We start from the raw sequence: 20990 nt of genomic DNA on the forward strand, positions 1-20990 counted from the left end.
GCCCCTGTGACCTTTGTGTGCGTTGATGACGTCGTCCGTCCAGAAGAGGGAGTGATTGATCTGGATTGACACAAACAGCCATTGCCCTAGCTGGCCTGTCACACAGCATCACTGGGTCATTGCATGCCTGAATGCCAGATGAGAAAGGAGTGAGAGAACACAGAGCGAATGACCTGCTCACTTTCATGTGGCTGGAGCACATTTCGACACAAATGAAAGATTTTGGTTTGACTGAGGAGCGTGAGAAGTTTGTCGAGATGCTACAAAATACATGGAAAACTACTCAATTCACTGCAGATCTCCAAAATAGCAAGACACCTCAACCTGCAAGTTGTGGCATCCGCTCACAGACACCCTGCTTCAGTGAGTCCACTTCAACAAATGACTCCAATAACCCAATAAATAATCCTCACCTTAAACCTCCTTTTCACCTTCACATAAAATCCACTGTTACTCATGAAGTGTGAAAAGATGTGTCTTATCTTTTATACTGCAGCAGCAACCAAATGTAGCGCATGAATTAATTCAGCCTGACTAATGAGACCATAATGTAATCATTGCACATGGCTAAATGTAATTACCAATGCATAAGAATAAATCAAGACTGCAACATTTAAAACTTTATGGATTACATTGTGTATAAAGTATAACAGGCGTGACACAAAGAAGCAGTAGCACCTTAATTTGGACTAAGTTTCCAGCCAGTGCTAAAGTTCAGTTTTGGTACTCTGTATCAAGATATAGTTCGAGGTTCCAGCATGACTGTTATAGAATGGTGGCTTAGCGTAAATGATGTACCAGTAGGACAGAAGCTAATTAAAGATCCAAGTATATACCGAATAGAGGTGGTCAGAGTAAACTAGGTAGAATTTATTCATGTTTTCTATTTGTACTGTCATGGTCTGTATGTGTAGACTGAAGAGAAATACTGTACACACAACATGAATGCAGACTCCGGACAGAAGGCTTAAGAGTATCTATAGACTAATAAGAATATTGTGAAATAGCTCAATATTTTTGGTCAAATCACTTAACATATATGAAAATATTTCAAGCCTTTTTTTGTAATTCTGATTATTGCATTTTGTTTTACTAAAATCATGTAACCCCAGAATTCAGCATCTTAAACAATGAGAATATTGAGGAAAAACTTTCTTTACCTATACACTTGAATCATTGGCTACCGTTGACGTGAGTAGGCGTCCAATCCATTTGAAGTAGGAGGGTTTGAAGTGAACTTTTAACTGCCACTTCAGGAAATTACTGGAAAATTATCACAAACAAAAAGGAAAATAAATGAGGACAGAGAGCAAAACAAAAATCTTCAAATATTTAAATAAAGATATACGTATCTGCCAATGCAACATTGATTAAGTCTATGCATTAATTTTCATTTCATTCATTCATTCGCTCATTTGTTTTCATTCATTCATTCATCAGGCCATGATTTTCCTTGTCAAGACAGCAAATATATATACAGCTCATATAAACATATAACAAAAAAGAGCAGCAAAACTAAGTAACATAGCAACATCAACTACATGCCTGAAAAGGAGTGGGAAGAAGAAAACTTATTTAATACCAACCCTATTCTCATCTAATTAATAACAAAAAAAATTCTTGCTACTTCCTTCCAAAAATGTAGTCAACCAAAAATCAGTTCAAATAGTTTTGTACAATTACATTTTTGTAACAAATGTTGTCCCTTGACGTGAAGTTACCACAGGTAAGACCCAAACCAAAAAACAATTTCATACCAGCATGGTAATGAAAGTAAAACCATACCAACTATGGTAAAGGCCACACACACAGGACAAACAAATAACAAATGGCAACAATAACTATACCACTAATGGTAACGGGCAATATACCAGCAATGGTAAGAAAAAAACAGCACTCATACCAAGACAACTTATTGATGTAATTAAGACCTTATATCAGTATACTGTGACCGGACCATAAATTTGTATAACTGTTTAAATCTGTAGATAGTTTGGCATTGCTTGTGTTGCATTCCCAGATTATTCCAAAGTTTCACTCCACACACAGACACACAAAAACTTTTACGAGTTGTTCGAATTTTTGGTATTCTGAAGTCTTCATATCCTCTTAAGTTATGAGTTCTCTCTTTCATTGTAAAAAAAGTTTTGCAATTTAATTGGTTATAATTTATTGAATGCTTTATAGAGGATTATTGAGGTATTATACTTTACAAGATCGTTAAATTTCAGCAGCTTTGAGTAAATATAGAAATTATGTGTGTGCTCCAGAAACCCGACCTTATGGATGATTCGCACGGCCCGTTTCTGTAAGGTGACTAAAGGATTTGCTCTGATAGGTGTTTCCCCAGACTTCAACACAATATGAGAAGTATGGGAGAACCAAAGAGTAGTATAAAGTGCGGAGTGCGTTCTCGTCAAGAAATTGTTTAGCTTTATTTATAATTGAGAGACTCTTGGAAATTTTTGTTTTTATACGTTTGATGTGGGGTTTCCATGTCAGTTTACCTTTTCTTTCAAGGTAATCCATAGAGATGCTCGTCTGCTTCCTGACTGCTGACGGGGTTCCCTTGAGCACTGCTAGCCCATTTGACTCTGCATCAATAAATGTGTGCAACACAAAACACAGTGTGAGATTTTCCCCACAAAAAATTATACAGTGCTGGCCAAAAGTATTGGCACTCCTGCATTTGTGTCAGATAATGCTCAATTTCTCCCAGAAAATGATTGCAATTACAAATGCTTTGGTAGTAATATCTTCATTTATTTTGCTTGCAATGAAAAAACACAAAAGAGAATGAAAAAAAAAAGGAAATCATTATCATTTTACACAAAACTCTATAAATGGGCCAGACAAAAGTATTGGCACCCTCAGCCTAATACTTGGTAGCACAACCTTTAGACAAAATAACTGCGAACAACCACTTCCAGTATACATCAATGAGTTTCTTACAATGGTCTGCTGGAATTTTAGACTATTCTTCTTTGGCCAACTGCTCCAGGTCTCTGAGATTTGAAGAGTGCCTTCTCCAAACTGAAATTTTCAGATCTCTCCACAGGTGTTCTATGGGATTCAGGTCTGGACTTATTGCTGGCCACTTTAGAAACCTCCAGTGCTTTCTCTCATACCGTTTTCTAGTGATTTTTGAAGTGTTTTTTGGGTCATTGGAAGACCCATGACCTCTGAGGGAGACCCACCTATCTCACACTGGGCCCTATATTATGCTGCAAAACTTGTTGGTAGTGTTCAGACTTCAAAATGCCATGCACACGCTCAAGCAGTCCAGTGCCAGAGGTAGCAAAGCAACCCCAAAACATCAGGGAACCTCTGCCATGTTTGACTGTGGGGAGCGTGTTCTTTTCTTTGAAGGCCTCGCTTTTTTCCTGTAAACTCTATGTTGATGCATTTTCCCCATAAGCTCTTCTTTTGTCTCATCAGACAAGAGAACATTCTTCCAAAACGTTTTTGGCTTTCTCAGGTAGGTTCTGGCAAACTCCTGCTTGGCTTTTTTACGTCTCTGGGTCAGAAGTGGGGTCTTCCTGGGTATCCATCATAGAGTCCCTTTTTATTCAGATGCCTACGGATAGTACGTGTTGACACTGTTGTACCCTTGGACTGCAGGACAGATTGAACTTGTTTGGATGTTAGTCGAGGTTCTTTATCCGTCATCCGCACAATCTTTCGTTGAAATCTCTCGTCAATTTTTCTTTTCCGCCCACATCTAGGGAGGTTAGCCAAACTGCCATGGGCTTTACACTGCGCACGGTAGAAACAGGAACGTTCAGGTCTTTGGAGATGGACTTCTAGCCTTAAGATTGCCCATGCTTCCTCACAATTTTGCTTCTCAAGTACTCAGATAGTTCTTTGGTCTTCTTTTCTCTATGCTCAATGTGCTACACACAAGGACACAGGACAGGGGTTGAGTCAACTTTAATCCATTTTACCTGGCTGGAAGTGTGATTTAGTTATAGCCACCACCTGTTATGTGTCACAGGTAAGTAACAGGTGTTGTTTTATTACACAAATTCGAGAAGCATCACATGATTTTTCAAAGGGTGCCAATACTTTTGTCCAGCCCATTTTGGGAGTTTTGTGTAAATGATAATTATTTAATGTTTTTTCCATTCTCTTTTGTGTTTTTTCATTGCAAGCAAAATCAATGAAGATATTACTACCAAAGCATTTGTAATTGCAATCATTTTCTGGGAGAAATTGAGCATTATCTGACAGAATTGCAGGGTGCCAATCAGTGACGTGCGGTCAGGGGAGGCAGGTGAGGCAGAGCCTCACCTGTCATCATGATAAAAAAATAATTATAGCATCAAATTTATATTAATATTTGTCCATTGCTCTTTATGTATGACTCATTTCAAACATTTTTTATAGTCAAAATCGCTGAATTTGCCAATTTCCTGTTCAAATAAAGAAATGAGATGAGAGGTGCAGCAGCAACGAGTAAAGCCTCACCTCTCATTGCGCAATCCATAACAAACTGGGTTGATACATGGAATTGGAGCGTGCTGGTTGCCGTACATCTGCATGTCGCCATTATAATGTTTCCAGATACGTTTATTTGACCTGATTTTCCACAGTCTGGCTAATGTCTTTAACCCTTAAAGTTTAACTGAAAGGGGGCGTACGTGAAACTGGACTTTCCGTCAAAAGTGGACACGATTAACACCACACCGGAACTAAAAGGTTCGCTTCACACTGCGGGACAGAAGATAACTCGCGCTTTTCAAACGGACTGGTACACCCGAAAAGACTGGCTATGTGGCTGTCATTCGAAAAATCGCCTTTGCTGCTCTCCCTGCCTTTTCTTCTCAACTTGTGCCAATGTCTGGACTAACACGAGATATTGTGAAATTAAAAAACTACCACGAAGCCTCAGCAAACATGAGAGCTCGACCACTCACATTCAAAGCCTGATTGCTTTAAAAACTTTTGGAAGCTCAAGGATCGATTTGGCTTTGACGAAAAGCGGAAGCTCAATGGTAGCAGCCACAATGCTAAGGTAAAAGAAAACCGAAAGAGTTTCAAAGACCTCATTAATGCAACCTGTATCCTAGCTAAACAGGAGTTAACATTTCGTGGTAACGATGAGCGTGTAAGCTCTTCTAAACGTGGCATTAATGTAGAACAATTACATGGTTTTGCTGAGAAAGATGAAAGGTTAGCTAGACATTTGGACACATCCACTGTGTTTTCTGGCTTGTCAAATAGAACACAGAACGATCTAATTGAAGCAATCCTCTCCATTGAGGCGGAGAGATTTTTTAAAGTAAAGGAAAATAAGGAGGACTTTTACAAAAAGGGCGTAGGTTTGCATAGGTAGGGACATAACACTACCAACTTTTCAGGATGCTAAAATTGTCCCCACCAACTTTTAAGCAACCTTACCTTTTTTACATGATATAATGTTCAGTTATATAGAGAATTTAGATCTTTCAATAGTTCCATATGTTGTAAGGATAGAATTGACCCTACCATTATTAAGTGAATTATTTTCATTATGTTTCTGTTTGCTAATAAAAACCAGACATTTATTCAGGAAGTTTCAAATTGTTTCTTTAGTATTTTTTGAAAACAAAGGTTTGAATCGAACAGTGTATCATCTGAACCAATGCACGTAAAAGTTATTATTAGTAGATAAGGATTTATTTTGCATTGATCATTTTGCCTATTAATTAATTAAGTTCATATACATGAGAAATATGGCCCTTTGCCCCCTTCATCCAATCTGCTTGGTCTTATTAATGTCCCGTCCCCAGCAAAAAGTGTACCTATAGGCAGGTTATGCTGTTATATCGTCCCTACGAATGTTGAGACCAAACCTATGCCCTTCCAAAGTAACGCCGGTTTTTGTGGTGAAGGACAGGCGCAAGACCACAAACAGTTTTCATTTCAATCTTATAAAAAAAAAAAAAAAAAGAGCTTAGACCAAGAAAAATACAATAGAATATTTAAAAACTAAATTTTGGCCTTAAATAAAATATTCTTTGTTTTCTTTTCACACTTTTTGTTTAGCAATCTGTAATAAATTGATTAAAGTATCAGAATTAAACGTTTTAAAAACAACTGAATATTTCACTAAAGGTCAGAATTGAATTCTGTGGTTTTGTACACCACTCTTTACTCTCATTTATGTTGCATGAATTATAGAATTGCGACGGCCAACACATTGAGGGTGTAGAGCAAATGCATGTTATTTTCTTACTTTTACGTATCGATAATATGTACCGTGTGTGCGTGTTTTGTGAAGAATGCTGATGAGATATGAAATAACCAGTAGCCAATTGAATAAGCTACCCTTTTTTGATTTGTATATTTGGAAATCTGACACTAAAGGAGTCAGTGCCTCACCAACCATGAACCTCACCGCACGTCACTGGTGCCAATACTTTTCACCATCACTGTAAAAAACGGAATAATAATACTGAACAACAACAAGTAGAAGAGCACGGATTACCTGTGCACAGTGGCGCCACCAGGGGGAAATTGGTTGGCCACCCCGCTTGCCAGTATATCGTTAGATTGTTGCAACATCAGTTATGCATTTCATCCCAATTGAATGCATTTATTTTGTTTTGTTAAATGTAGGGCTGTCAAATTTATCACGTTAACGGGCAGTAATTATTTTTTTTAAATTAATCACGTGAAAATATTTATCGCAATTAACACATTCACTGTACGACTTATTCACGCATTGCCGCAAACAGCCTACAATGGCGCCGTTTTACTTATATACAGAGATAAGAGGCGAGTGGAGTAGATACAAGCATTCAATGAATGTGCTTTTAAGTGGCAAAAGCTTTGTCATCTCTCCCACAGCACCCATAAATATTGTGGGAAGCGAGATGGGGAAGAATGACAGGAGTTGTTAACACCCTGTAGTGTACCCAACACAGAGAAGATATAGCATTTGCAGCCACCACACACAGTCATGGTTGCACCACTTCCCATCATTCATTTGGGCAGAACAGTTAGGTCGCTACAGTATCATTTACTGAAAATTCAACAAATACACGAGATGGCAATATTTAGTCACAATATACAAACTCACATTTATCCTTTAAGGATTACAAGTCTCTGTATCCGTGAATCCCTTTCACTGAAAGAATGTTAATAAAGGTAATGCCACCTGCCACCTGACCAAAGTCACCTGTTTAGGGACTACAGATGTAAATTAGCATATTCTTGCTACAATCTGGCATATTTACATCTTTTTAGGTGTTCATCAATGTGCACTGTCCCTAATAAATAAATAAATAAAATAATGCCATCTTGTGGATTTATTGTTATAATAAACAAATACAGTACTTATGTACCGTATGTTGAATGTATATATCCGTCTTGTCTTATCTTTCCATTCCAACAATAATTTACAGAAAAATATGGCATATTTTAGACATGGTTTGAATTGCGATTAATTAAGATTTATTAGAATTAATTTTTAAACTGTGATTAATTTTTAAGCTGTGATTAACTCGATTAAAAATTTTAATCGTTTGACAGCCCTAGTTATTAAATGTACACCTTATGCCCAGGGGTGAAAGTGGGCCAGAACGGTCAGGAACGCAGTTCCGGTATAAGATTCAAGGCAGGAACGCAGTTCCGGTATAAGATTCTAGGCCGGAATGCTCCTCCGGTACACGGGGCTTTGATTCCGAAAATATGACGGCAACTGTCAAAACACTATGTAAACATAAAAAAATAAAATAAAAAAAAAACGCTAAGCTGCCACACATGCATTTAATCTCCAAGAAGAAAACAATCTACCAACATCAGATTTACATACACAAGTGTTAACACCAAGCATCATAAAGTGCTTGTGCAGCGTAGTCCGTTTTTCACCCATATTTATTATTTATTTTATTCCACGGACGGTATGGAGGTTTCCCCAGCTGCTGCAGTTATCTGACGATGATGAGTCACGTCAATGTGCGAATGCACGCAGTAAAGCAAAACCCATTTATCCGTTCAATTGGCTGACATACATGTGATCAGCAGAGCTGGTTAGCTCTGATTGGTTCAAATGTGCATGTTTTCTGGAACAGCAAAAAAAAAAAAAAAAAAAAAAAAAAAAGTTGAATTGATGCGACAAAAAAGGGCAATGCAACAGAAAATGGATCAAATCTTTCACAGCAGTGACAGAGTTGAGGAGGCTTATTTATCATATTTAGTTTTATTTGCTCTGATGGGGAGGTTCAGAAGATCTTAGCTGTCAATGTGCACTTTGGACTTATTTTGCTCATTTATGTTAGGCTACTTATTCATTTCCTTATGATTTAAAAATTTCAATGTTCGCGCAATCTTCAAAATATATTCTATTTCACTCTGCATAATATAAGTCATTTGTACTTATTTTTCTGAATGAATGTTACTTATAGTATCTTTATTATTATAAAAAAAAAAAGAAAGCAAAAGTAAATGTTTACATTAACTTCAATTTTAATATACATCCTATGTTCTTAAGTAGTTCAAATTGAGATTTGGCATTTAGTATTTGAGGAAATGAGGGAAAATAAAAATTAGGAGATGGAGGTTGGGGTTATTGCTGTTTTTGTTAACTTTTATTTTGCAAATCATTGAAAAAAATACAATTTTGAATGAAAATCAGTTTCTGTATGTGTTATAGAAATAACTGTGCCAAAACAGTTTTCTTTGCATTTCAATAGTTTTAGGAGGTTTGGACCCCCCCCCCCCCCCCCAAAATAAATAAATAAATAAACAACATTTCTGGCTCCGTGGCGACCTTCACGTCGGGGAGTTCCGGCAAGGAATTCTAGCCCCTTTCACCCTTGCTTATGCCTAATATATACATAACACAATAAAACAGAATTGTTGTGGAACTCAAAATGTTGACTGGACAGTTATGGACTATGCACATCAAATCATTAGTAACATCAAATATTATACAATACACCAAAGTATATCAGTAGCCATGTCTTTCTGACAGTTTTCCCCTGACCTTTTTCCTGCAATAATATAATGAAAACCTGAAATTATGGCTTTTAGTTTTGGCCACCCCAAGATTTTAAGTTGCCCCATCTGGCCACCCCTATGAAAAATTTCTGGAGGCGCCACTGCCTGTGCAGTTATTTTTGCGCAATTGGGCTAGTTGTCACCTACTGTAATTCCAATAGTATAGCGGTCTTTTGTGCATAAACTCGATGTAGGTACAACAATGTAGTCGGAGAAGGCGTATTATTTGTAATATTTATCTCTAATGACGCGGAAAGCGAATTCCCGTACTCCTGACGGGCTGTGCGTTTGCGCCTCCTGTCTAGAACGAGAGGTGTAACGACACTTTACTTTTCCCATTTCAAGGTTTGGTATCGGTGTTGGGCACGACTAAAGCGTTTAAAGCGGGCGGAGAGTTTCTTTACAGAGCCAAGATGCTAAACATGTGGAAGGTTCGGGAGCTGGTTGACAAAGCGTGAGTATCTCACAGTTGTTTGGCGTTGTTTGTTTATGGAGTTTACCTGTTTGAAAGAGACACGTATCTAAAACTTTGACGTCACGTCACTCGAACAAGTTAGCTAGGCTGCTAATCATTAACGCCGCATAACACCCTTCATTTTAACATGTACCATTTAAATGTTGGTTTAACGGTGGTGTCTCTTAATATGAGCTCGTTTGCTACGTTACGGCACTGAAGTGTTTTGTTGGTGTTTCTTCTTGAGACCTCGAGCTAACTTACTTAGCAATCAAGCTAATTTCATGCTAGGTTGGCTAAGTGGGCAGGCTAGGCAGCTAAGCTAGTTTGACAGCTTCGGACAATGGAGTGGAAATGGTGCCGCGGGACAAGCGTTGCTCGACACCCGCAACTTGAATAACACTATTTGATTATATGAACTCATCAAACGACATCATACCATATGTCATCAAGTTTTACTCACTTTAGCCACACTGTACAGATGATATGTGACAGCCTGTCTATTATGCCGAACAAGTCTAAACATTGGATCTACATCCAATGTCCTATTATGTTTAATACGGTAAAAGTTGTCGGTGTGCCCATTTCCGACTTTCAAAAGTAACTGAGTTAACAAGATGTTTATGTTCTCATTATCACCTAAATCAAGAAGGTAGAAATTAAAGCTATAATCAGCTAAATGATTCGACAAAAAGTATCAAAATTGTTTTTTTTTTTGTTTTTTTTACATTATTTTATTTTGTTAGTTCATTGTTAGTTTGATAGCAGACAGAGCTCAAACCAGGAGTTTAAACTTGCCCCCTAATTTCTAAATGTTTCTGTTTAAGATTCTAATTTCCTGTATTTATTTGTTTATTTTTTAGATGAAAGACAATTTGCCCGTGACAGACACAGTAGTCCTTCCTTTTAATGGTCTCAGTCAAATTTCATCCTAATACATATTGCTTTTGTACAGACATGATAAATGAGGAATCGTAGTATTAAAAGTAAATCCCTTAAACAATGGATCTTAGGTCATAGAAATATTTTTAGAGCTGTAACTTTATCTTTGTTTCCAGTATGAATGCACCCAAACAATGAAGTACATGTTATACGTCATTCACAGGGATATAATATAATTAGTGCTTCAAGTTTCTGACTCCATGTTAGCTTTTATTTGTTTTGTTAATGTTGCACGTCAAGAAGATGACGAAGTGTGTAAATACTAAAACACTTCGGTGCATGAGAATTAACAGTCTTTGACTCATAACGGAAATATATGCGATAGTGCATCACTGTCAGAACTTGGAGTAACGCAACTTCTGCTTTAGCTCCGATATATGGTAGCCATTTAATAGATAAGAATTACATCACTACATCCCCCGAGAGCCACACTATGTGGTGACAAGGTGTTGTGCCATCTTTCTTCCTTACACATTACAGAGGCAGAGCCTGGGGATGCATCTGGAATTTAGAAAATACAGAAAGTTATTTGGAACAACTTGAAATAGATTATTTGTCTTCAAGTTTTATTTGGCAAACCATAGTTAAAAGAGTCCACCTTTCCATTTCAGAATAAAATCTAAAAAAAAAAAAAAAAAAAAAAAAAAACTGGCGTAGTAACAATGAAACATTTTTATTGCTGTGGTCCTCACCATTTTGTGTTGCTGGACATAGTGACATAGCCTGCCTCCTCGACCACAGAAAAGGGTGTATACCGGTTTCACTAAATCACACCAAATCAACTCCGCTCTTTCAGGCCTTGTGCTGAAGAGACATTGATTGACATAACAATTGGTTGAATGATCATATGCAGGATCCAAATTTTCCCACCACCTTATTTTGGCAGAAGGTCTGATATAAGTTGTTCATTAGTTAAGAGTGAATTAAATTTTTAAAAGTAATCAAAATATCACTGTTGCTTAACTGCCTCTAAGAAATGAACACAAGAAAAGAACTTCTTCCTAAGAACCTATCTCGTAAGAATTTCTTCACATTCTTATTATCGAAGTCAATTGTCGTTTTAAAGAAATATCAAAAACTTGATAATTGACCGCTGTTCAATCCTGGAGCATGCATCTTGGTCGGCCATCTTTGTTCATTGCCAAACCTCTTGTTTTTTTAACCTGCAAAATAAATTGAATTCATGTGAAAAAGGAAGTAAAACATTAATTCATTTTCCATGCCGCTTTTCCTCACGAGGGTCGCGGAGGTGCTGGTGCCTATCCCAAAAATGTTAAGAATAAAAAAATAAGCTTCTATCTGTATCAGAAGTCCTTTACCGAAAAACCCACTTTATTTATTGAATGACCCTCGTATCATTCAATAGTATTGTAAGAAATGCTAGAACCATAGACTAGACGTAACACTAAAAATGAATACCGTACAATCTTTTCCCTACAGAATCATGCGTAAACAAAGCTAACTTTTAATGAAAGAAAAACCCACAGCCATCACAGAACTTAAAAAAATAGCAATAGATAATGAAATAATGAAAATCAGACATGCTTTTGAATTGAAGCTTCCTTTGTTTTGGCTTTATTTTTACAACAACAGTACTCAATGTTGGACTTTCAATCCAACACCTTTTCGTAAAAGAAAATCTGCTGATTTGCCATAAGTGCCATGTGTTTTGCTACAGCCTGGCATTTAAGGTGCAAGGGTTCATGCATTAATTGTAAGCACTTTGCTACAAACCATAAACTGCGAATTGAGCTCTTTCTCTGTAATGCTCCTAATAAAAACATTTTTTATGCAGTACTGTAATCATGTTTGGAATACTTTCTCAAAAGGATCGGCTGTTCTTGGAGTGTTAATGTCGCACTACTTAAGTTTGGACAAAGGAACCAGGAAGACCAGTTAGCTATTTAAGATATTCTTAACTTTTCCTGCATTGATATTGGACGTGCGATACTCAGGGTAGAGGTTTTGCAGAGCGGAAATGGTCCTTTGTGGATTGAACTCGCTTGACCAGTTGCATAAGCAGAGTGAGAGGCAGGAAGCAAGAAACCCACATACTCCTGGGATGGGTCTAAATCCCCTGTACTGCACATAAATTTCACGGAGTATTCTATAGCCATCTTAATTCTTCCTAGGTAGTCGTCGCCATACTGCTGCAAATCCACACACTCAACTTGCGTGCAGTTTCGCTCCAAGAATCTCGGCACCTGCCATATTTGCTCGCTTCAATAGACACGCCAAGAAATATTTACTGTCTGCTGTAATCTTGCATTGTGAAATCAGACGTTTCAACTAAGACTTTTTCAAGCAAGTCTGTCTAAATGTATTTGTCAAAGTTTCCGAAGTGGATGACCGTACTATATGGCTGTGTGAATTTGTATAAGAAAGCCATTTATTCTTTTGTGGTTTACCCCATAGTACAATATTGCCAAGTTGTCAGCATTTTGTGCTATTTTGTGACTGTTAAAAGAGGTCATATTCTAACCCACAAACAGAAGTTGCGTCATGTTTTGTATAGGGATTGAATGGATAATTAACAACATGGCTTTAGTTTGTACTATTATCACAATTCTGAGCATTTTCACAGGCTACTAAGATGCCCTCATTAATTACTAAATAGTGCAACCTAAAGTACAATATAGATTTTTTTGTTTTATTTCCACATTTAGACAAACCCACTCATGACTATTTTGCTGACCCACTTTTCACTTGTAGCTTTATTTAAAATGTCACCAAACATTCACACTCTCTTGCTTTCACAACGGGTGCAGTAGCGGTTCCTGTTTGTGTCGTTTAGTCTTATTGACCATTTTATGTTTTACACTGGACACCAATTCACATTTGCTGTTTCAGATCTGCGTTACTATTTTCTTTTCTTTTTCAATGCTTCGTTCATCCAGCGCTCACCCAAGTACTCCCCCTTGTGCTATTGTCCAGAGGCTGAAAGAACAAGTACATGGGTGTGCCAATAATGACTTTTTTTGGGAGTCGTGTTTACATGGTTATTAAATACAGAACATGGTCTTTACTTAACGTTTCACATGTAAGTTGTGAATGTTTTCTTTTTTTTCTCCACAGAACCAATGTGGTTATGAATTACTCAGAGATTGAGTCTAAAGTAAGAGAGGCCACCAATGACGACCCTTGGGGACCATCAGGACAACTAATGAGTGAAATTTCAAGGTTAGCACACAAATCTTTTGGTGTTTGCTGTGCTTGTTTGTTTGGTTGATTCTGTTTTAGAAAAGCATAACACTAATTTCATTTGCTGGTGCATGCTGTTTCTCGCACCTCCAATATATTGACAGAGACAAAGGTCACACAACCAATGTCTCTACTCCAAACATATTTCCCTGTTGCATCTGAAGGCATGAGCATGGATGTTATAAAGTCTACAATTGTACCACAGTGGCTCCATCTTAAAGTAGAGAGAATTAATTCATCTGTTTTCTTGCTTGAATCAAAACTACCAAACCATTGGGAATTATAATAATTAAAAAAAAAAACACTGTAAATCAGATCTGTATTATTGATCTGAGGCTATCTCTAACATAAGGTCATTTATGAACTGAAGTTTGTGTAGCTCTTCAACAACCACAACTGTGTACAAAATGGCTGTTCAGAACACACAACAAAAACAAAACAAACAAAAAATCTCCTTGCCCATTCTACAATGCAATAGTAGTTGAAGTCCCCTTCTCTGCCACCCCCATATCGTCAGTACTCTATGATTATGTGTATACACTTAACACTTAATGGCCTTGGACCAAAATACATGCTTGACTTGTTAGATTCCTATGAGACATCTAGACCCTTAAGGTCGTCTGGAACGGGTCTTCTGCATGTTCCAAGAACAAGAACCAAGCAGGGTGAGGCAGCATTTAGTTATTATGCTCCTCACATCTGGAACAAGTTACCCGAAGGTCTGAAGTATGCTCAAACCGTTAGCTCATTTAAATCAGGGCTAAAAACGCTTTTGTTTAGCACTGCATATCCATAACTGTCTATATATTTCAATCTACCTGCCTTCTATTCCTCTTGTGCTTATCTCCATTGCTGATTTCAATGATTATTATTAGTAGTAGTTTTTGCTTTATTTCTATTTTTGTTTTATTTTTATTTATTTATTTTTATTCTGTGATTAAATGTGATCTTTTGTCTTGGTTTTTACGTTGTGTTGATTTAAATGTGATTTTTATGGTTTTCATGTGATGTAAAGCACTTTGAATTGCCTTGTGTTGAATTGTGCTATATAAATAAATTTGCCTTGCCTTGCCTTGCCTATACACCAGAGCAAAGTTTTGCAAATTTTGGGGCTTCTCGACAACAACTGAGATAATCGGCTTTTTGTTATCCTTAACATAGCAAGAAGAACAATTACTCAGATGTTTCTTTTTGGGGCGCTGGGATGAAACTTCTAATGTCTGAACAGTAGTTTCAATCTATATAGAATCGGAATTCTGTTCTGATCATTTGACAAGAAACACAATGAAATAGAAAGCAAAACTGCAGCTATGTAAATAAATAAAATGGGTCAAACAGTAAATTTGTTAGGAACAGAAACGCAGTACAGCAACATGGTGTGTTGTTGATATTTTGTCTGCTAAAAAGCATGTATTTAGCCATATTCACGTGTTTTAATTGACATAACTCACCTGATATCATGTCAGTAAGTGGTGATTGTAATCCCCAATTCTCAAGCCATGGACTTCACTGTACTACGCGATATCTCTGTCAAACACATAAAAATCCTCAAAGTACCAAAATATTCACTCTAAATATTATACACATGAATTCTATGATTTAGTGTAAAATTCCTTAACTTTCAGCCTGCGGGTGAGTGTCACCATTTTGTCCCTCTCATTTGGAGTCGGTCACAAAAAGGGAGGAGTATGTGTGTAGTCCCAGACTGTTAATTCTGCAGTTGTCCGATAACGACTTTTTTGCCGATAGTGTCCAACTTAAAAAATCTGATACCAATATCAATCAGATACCGATGTCAAACCGATGCCAATATATGCAGTCTTAGACATGTTCATTATTTTGAATCATTTATTGCTCATTTAATCTTTGCTCCATGAATGCAATTGGTATGCTCACATAACAAATCCCAATCATCATAGTGTGGAGACATCTAATGGTCAAGAAGCATAACTGCTGTGCTAAGCTGTGACCAGCCCTTGTACAAGTACAAAGGTAGAGGACTTCTACATTCACTTTGAAGGCAACATTCATTTTGGCCCTAACCGATAATGAAAAACCGATGTCGATGTTATTTGATATTTCAAAATGCTTTTATCGACTGCCTGGAAATATCGGACAAGTCAATTCAGATAAAGAATGGTCATCAGAGCAATTTTTTTAATGGCTGCGCCCCATTAAAACTGAATTAAAGATTTTTGCATCATTCAGTAATGGAGATTTTTGCTGTGAATGTGCATCAGGGCATCCTAACTGACACTGGTGACAGTCAAATAGAGGGGACCTTATCCCAGGGGTGGGCAAAGTATTCCATAAAGGGCTGCAGTGGGTACGGATTTTTGTTCCAACCCATCATGTGGACACTTTTTCTGGTGCAATTGCAATGAGTTTATTGCAGTCAGGTGCTTCTTGTTTTCGCTGAAACATCATTGGTTAAACTGTCTGTGCTGAATCCGTTGGAACAAAGACCAAGACCCACTGCGACCCTCAAAGACCGGTTTGCCCACCCCTGCCTTATCCTCAATTAGATATTTTCATCAATGAAACGCATGGCTCAAACACCAAAAACGGTCCACAATGGGGCCGTACGCGACATACCAAATGACAAAAAAAAAATATATATATCATGACCCATGATTGATAAGATTTTAAAATAAGACCCAAAAAAACCCAATAACAACAAATTAGTGGAGCTCCTGCAGCAGGCAGCAAACTTAAAGGTTGAGTGAAATCAGCATTTTACATACTAATGTTAATGCAAGAGAAGCCGGATAAAATATTGGGTATGATTCATGTTAAGTCAAACTTTTAATGTTACTTATTTTGTGCCTTTGTAAATGTGTCATTGTCACAGAGCCACCTTTATGTTCGAGCAGTTCCCAGATGTGATGAACATGCTGTGGACCCGTATGCTGCGTGACAACAAGAAGAACTGGAGGAGAGTTTACAAGGTCTGGTGGCCATGCCACAAAAATACAGAATTTAAAAAAAGGGTGTTGACATACAGTATGGTCACATTTATAGACTCTTTTATTGACGTAAGAAAATGTATTTTATTACTCATTAGCGCAGCTAAGCTTGAGTTTATAAAGTGAATAACAAGATATTTGGTAGTTTCAACAAATTGTGTGAACCAGCTCAGGAAAACAAAACCCTACTTGGGTTGTATTTGTTGATATGCATGTTTAAAATGAATACTTAAGCACCTCGTGTGACTAGTCTTGTCTGGTCTGTCTTGCCTTGCAGTCTCTACTGCTGCTTGCCCATTTAATCAGAAATGGCTCAGAGCGGGTTGTCACTAGTGCCAGAGAACATCTTTATGACCTGAGATCTTTAGAAAGCTATCACTTTATTGGTAAGTTTTTTGTTCTCTTAATTGCCTCTGTCAGTAGGTGAAACCTGAAGAAGGCGAAGTTTATTTGTTTCTGTTTGTCTATTTTTGTGGTGCGTTGATAACTCAAGAATGAATAAAGGCATTACAGATAGTGTCCGTGTTATGACACACTCGACTTAGGCGATTTCGACTTTACGACGCCAGAGTCTCGTCTGCCATTTTGTCTCAAGTCATTTATTTTGTTGTTTTTTGTAGTCACATGAACAGTACCTTATTGTACCCCACAATATCTTTTTTGCTTTATTAAGTAAACATGAAGTTGTTCAGCTTTACAGACGGCAAACAAGGCAATTTGCTTTTTGAAACTTTTTACTTCCCTCACTTTTGACTATTTGTATTAGCTGTAACACACATATGTACACTTATGTTCAGAAAGACACACATTTTAACGACCAAACACTTGACACAAAATCATTGGTGTTTAAATATCCATTTAGTCTGATCAATATGTAAATTTAGTACATTATCTTAGCCTAATTTGCCTAACAAAAGTCCGCTATCTTTAATGCTATGAATGCTAACGTATTTACAATTCGTATAGCAAATTACTCACACGTAACTCCACAAACTGTAGCTGTAAACCTAATTACAAACGCATACACACATATATTAGCTGAAACAAATTACAGCCAAACCAGAGCGCAGCTGTCCTTTATCCATGTCAGACATCTGAGTCTGCTTCTCAGTCATACAAGACAACAGTCCAGCCAGACCCAATGCTGCCACCGGAGGATAGTGTATCCTCCATCATTAAACAAAATACTATACATTTGGACTTTTGGAGTAGTTATTTTTAGATTTACTTAAAGAGTTGATTCTGATTTACGCGGAAATTCGTCTTACGTCGCCAGCATAGGAACAGAACTCATTCGTAACACTGGGATTACCTGTATCATTAAAGTTTGAGGGTATGTTTGTGATGTGAAACACCTAGATGCTTTTAAAATTCGGGGTAATGAGGTTACAGAGGTCAGAAAAGGAATTATGTGATAACGTGAGCATGGATGAGGCTAATTTCCTCAAATTTGCGGGGTTGGTGATGCTTAAGAGCGATGACATTTTGGAGCATGAGGGAAGCGAGTGCCCACTCTACCAAATATGATTCTTTGAATTTGGCTGCTTATAGGCGGCATTCTGCTCTTTGAGTTCTCCTCTAGTTTCATCCACATTTTGAAAGAGGAGCGTATCCGCCAGCATATAAAGTTATCAACCCATCATAGGTCATTGTCACGTTAGTTCTAAATTTCTAATTTGATCATGAGACTTTCTCCGAACAGAATGTTCATTAACAAACGTTTTAGTGTTAGCGTATGATGAAAGGTTTGCTTATATAAACATTTCTTACGCACACGCATGCCAAACACATACACATACAGCGTTCCCTGAAGCTGCTTTCATTTTTAACCATCTGTGCATTTAAGATGTAAGAGCATTCATTTTCGGTTCAGTTTTTATTTAGTGGTCTGTCTATGCAAGTCAGTAAAAAGTCAAGTTTTTATTTATTTTACTCTTCCCTGTGTTTGTTACATTACGGTGTTATTTCTAGATGAGCATGGGAAGGACCAAGGGGTGAATGTGCGCCAGAAGGTGAAGGAGATGGTGGAGTTCGTCCAAGATGATGAAAGGCTGAGGGAAGAGAGGAAAAAGGCCAAGAAAAATAAAGATAAATATGTTGGTGTGTCTTCTGAAAGTAGAGGATACAGAGGTTACTGTAAGTCCATTCTTACCAAATGTACTGCGTCTAAACTAATCTCAGTCGTTTTGAAGTTTCTGACATAATCCTTTGATTTGCTCAAGCGGGGGACCGATATGACTCCAGTGAAAGCCGTAACCGGTGGGACGATGACTGGGAGAGTAACAAAGGACAGTTTCCTTTCAGCGATAAGTTGGGGGAGATCAGTGATAAGATTGGAAGCACCATTGATGATACCATCAGCAAGTTTAGGAAGAAGGACAGAGACGACTCACCAGATCGATTTAGGTATGGGCAGTAAGTGTCAATTTCGCAAATGTCTTCAATCATATCAGTAGGTTACATTTAGCTATTCAGTCGCTCTGTGCACCAACTTGAAAGTTTTGGTAGTTAATTTTGGTTAAAATTTGTCCATGTCCTTTCTTGACCAGTGACAATGAGGAGGAGCGAGGTCGCTCGTCTCAAAATGGTAAATCTGGCAAAGAATTTAAAGATGAAGAGACAGTTACCACCAAAAGTGTACAAATCGTTCAAGCAACAGAGACTACAGCCACTCGCAAGAGAGGAGGCGTCCCATCTAAGAAAGTGGACCTGGGGGCAGCCGCCCAGTACACAGGAGAAAAGAGCCCAAACACCACAACCAAACAAGTTGCGTATGGATAAATTTCAGATAAGCTTTATGTGGTTTTACCTATAATATACTCTTCTGATTCATCTGCATCCTCTGTCGTAGCCTCAATCAGCAGCAACACAGCCTTCGAGTAGTGGACTCGTTGACCTACTAATGGTAGATTCCACACCTTCACAGCCTGTTTCCACAGGTATCATAACTCATTTTCAGATTTTTTTTTTTTTTTTAAACCTTGTTTTTTTTTTTTTTTTTTTCCCAACCATCTTTTAGATCATGTGATTTCATGAGCTTTACAAGTTTATTGAGGTGCAGTTGTCAAATTCAATGGAACCAAATGAGATAATAGAAATGCACCCCCAATGTGGCTGTTAAAATCATAAATCTATGATTCACAGCATATTAAAGGGAAAGACAACACCTTTATCATGTACATCTCAATGGAAAGAGTCATGTTTAATAAATTGGAGAAAAAAACACTTTTTCTGAACTGTAATTTTAGGAGAAAAATATAAGTAAAAGCCAGTTTTTCCAGGAAGGGGCTGCCTGACATGGGAGCAGACATTTTCATCAATGCCAGTACTATTTTAGCCAATCAAATGTGAATATCCCAAATTGCCCACCTTCTTCATTATATCATTAACCCTTTAAAAGGCATTCATTTACCTCAATGGCTGCCATTGACAGCACTGGATGTTCGATGTCTAGCGCTGTCAATGGCACTGAAACATTAGCATTCACAGCAAATCCTCCCAGTTTGAATTATGGGACTTTTTCAATGGCAGGCAATGAGTTAAATTTAAAAACACAGAACTTTATAACCCTTGATTAGTATTCCGGCCAATGTTCAGAGTAAATATTTTTATTTTTAAATTTCTTAGTTTTTAATTATTATTATTTTTTAATTCATAAATTATATATGTAATACAATAATGATTAAGAATAAAAATATTATAGTAATATAAATTATTGAGAACTGGCGTCCACATGCAATGACATCACCTTTTGGGTCATTTGGTAGCCATAGTGTACCAAATGTTAACATTGTGAACTATTGTTTATGACCCTAAACGTGATGTCGTGAATATGGAAACCTGGTCTTTGTTTTTTTTTTTCTTTATTACCAAAAAAAGTCACTTTCCCAATAAAGGTCAATCAGCGTGTTTGTTCGTGGGGATAACTAATATCACAAAATGACTGTGCCTGTAAGCAGTGTCATTTTTGGGGGGGCTTAAATGCTTAAAACAACTGTCTTTAAAATGAAGGTCATGTATACAGTGTTGTTTTCCCTTTTGTTAAAAACAAAAGTATTTTACTTTTGTTAAATACAGTGTTGTTTTTGGCAGCCCTTTTAATTTTCGTCTTAGTCTTAGGGACGCTAACACTTCTTAGTCTTAGTCATATTTTCATTATCTCAAAAGGCGTTTGTCTTTGTCTAGTTTTTGTTGACGAAAACTAAAGACTAATTTTGTCTAGTTTTAGTCGACTAAATAAGTTTTCGTCTGTAAAATTAAAAAATTTACACCAAAATTAAATAAAAGTTTTTACAGACCAGCACATATTGCATATAATGCCAACTTCGTTATAATACACTTAGCAGGAAAACATAACATTATATTAAATTACTTATACTCACCTGGACGCCACGAAACATATGTGTAAAAAAAAAAAAAAAAATGTGAGAGAGTTTAAGAGG

The 20990-nt window shown here is 37.2% G+C and overlaps 1 protein-coding gene and 1 long non-coding RNA gene across 3 annotated transcripts in view; one reads left to right on the forward strand and one right to left on the reverse strand.

The window, feature by feature from the left end:
* LOC130924023 (uncharacterized) lies at positions 1-9981 on the reverse strand. The gene is made up of 4 exons (XR_009064818.1): positions 9903-9981; positions 2508-2594; positions 1161-1263; positions 1-127 (listed from the first exon to the last, which is right to left on the reverse strand). It is a non-coding gene; the product is annotated as an uncharacterized LOC130924023 (long non-coding RNA).
* clint1a (clathrin interactor 1a) overlaps positions 9135-20990 on the forward strand; it is a 26055-nt gene continuing 14199 nt past the window's right edge. Inside the window, exons 1-8 of one of the 2 annotated variants that reach the window (XM_057850313.1) lie at positions 9135-9439; positions 13457-13561; positions 16434-16530; positions 16826-16934; positions 18520-18684; positions 18771-18963; positions 19098-19314; positions 19400-19487. In XM_057850313.1, the coding sequence (XP_057706296.1) occupies positions 9399-9439; positions 13457-13561; positions 16434-16530; positions 16826-16934; positions 18520-18684; positions 18771-18963; positions 19098-19314; positions 19400-19487 (1015 nt within the window). In that variant the 5' untranslated portion in view covers positions 9135-9398. The remainder of the gene's footprint in view (positions 9440-13456; positions 13562-16433; positions 16531-16825; positions 16935-18519; positions 18685-18770; positions 18964-19097; positions 19315-19399; positions 19488-20990) is intronic. The other variant, XM_057850314.1, reaches the window with a different exon arrangement.

This window comes from Corythoichthys intestinalis, chromosome 11 (assembly GCF_030265065.1).
Source record: "Corythoichthys intestinalis isolate RoL2023-P3 chromosome 11, ASM3026506v1, whole genome shotgun sequence".
In the NCBI taxonomy this organism is placed as follows: domain Eukaryota; kingdom Metazoa; phylum Chordata; class Actinopteri; order Syngnathiformes; family Syngnathidae; genus Corythoichthys; species Corythoichthys intestinalis.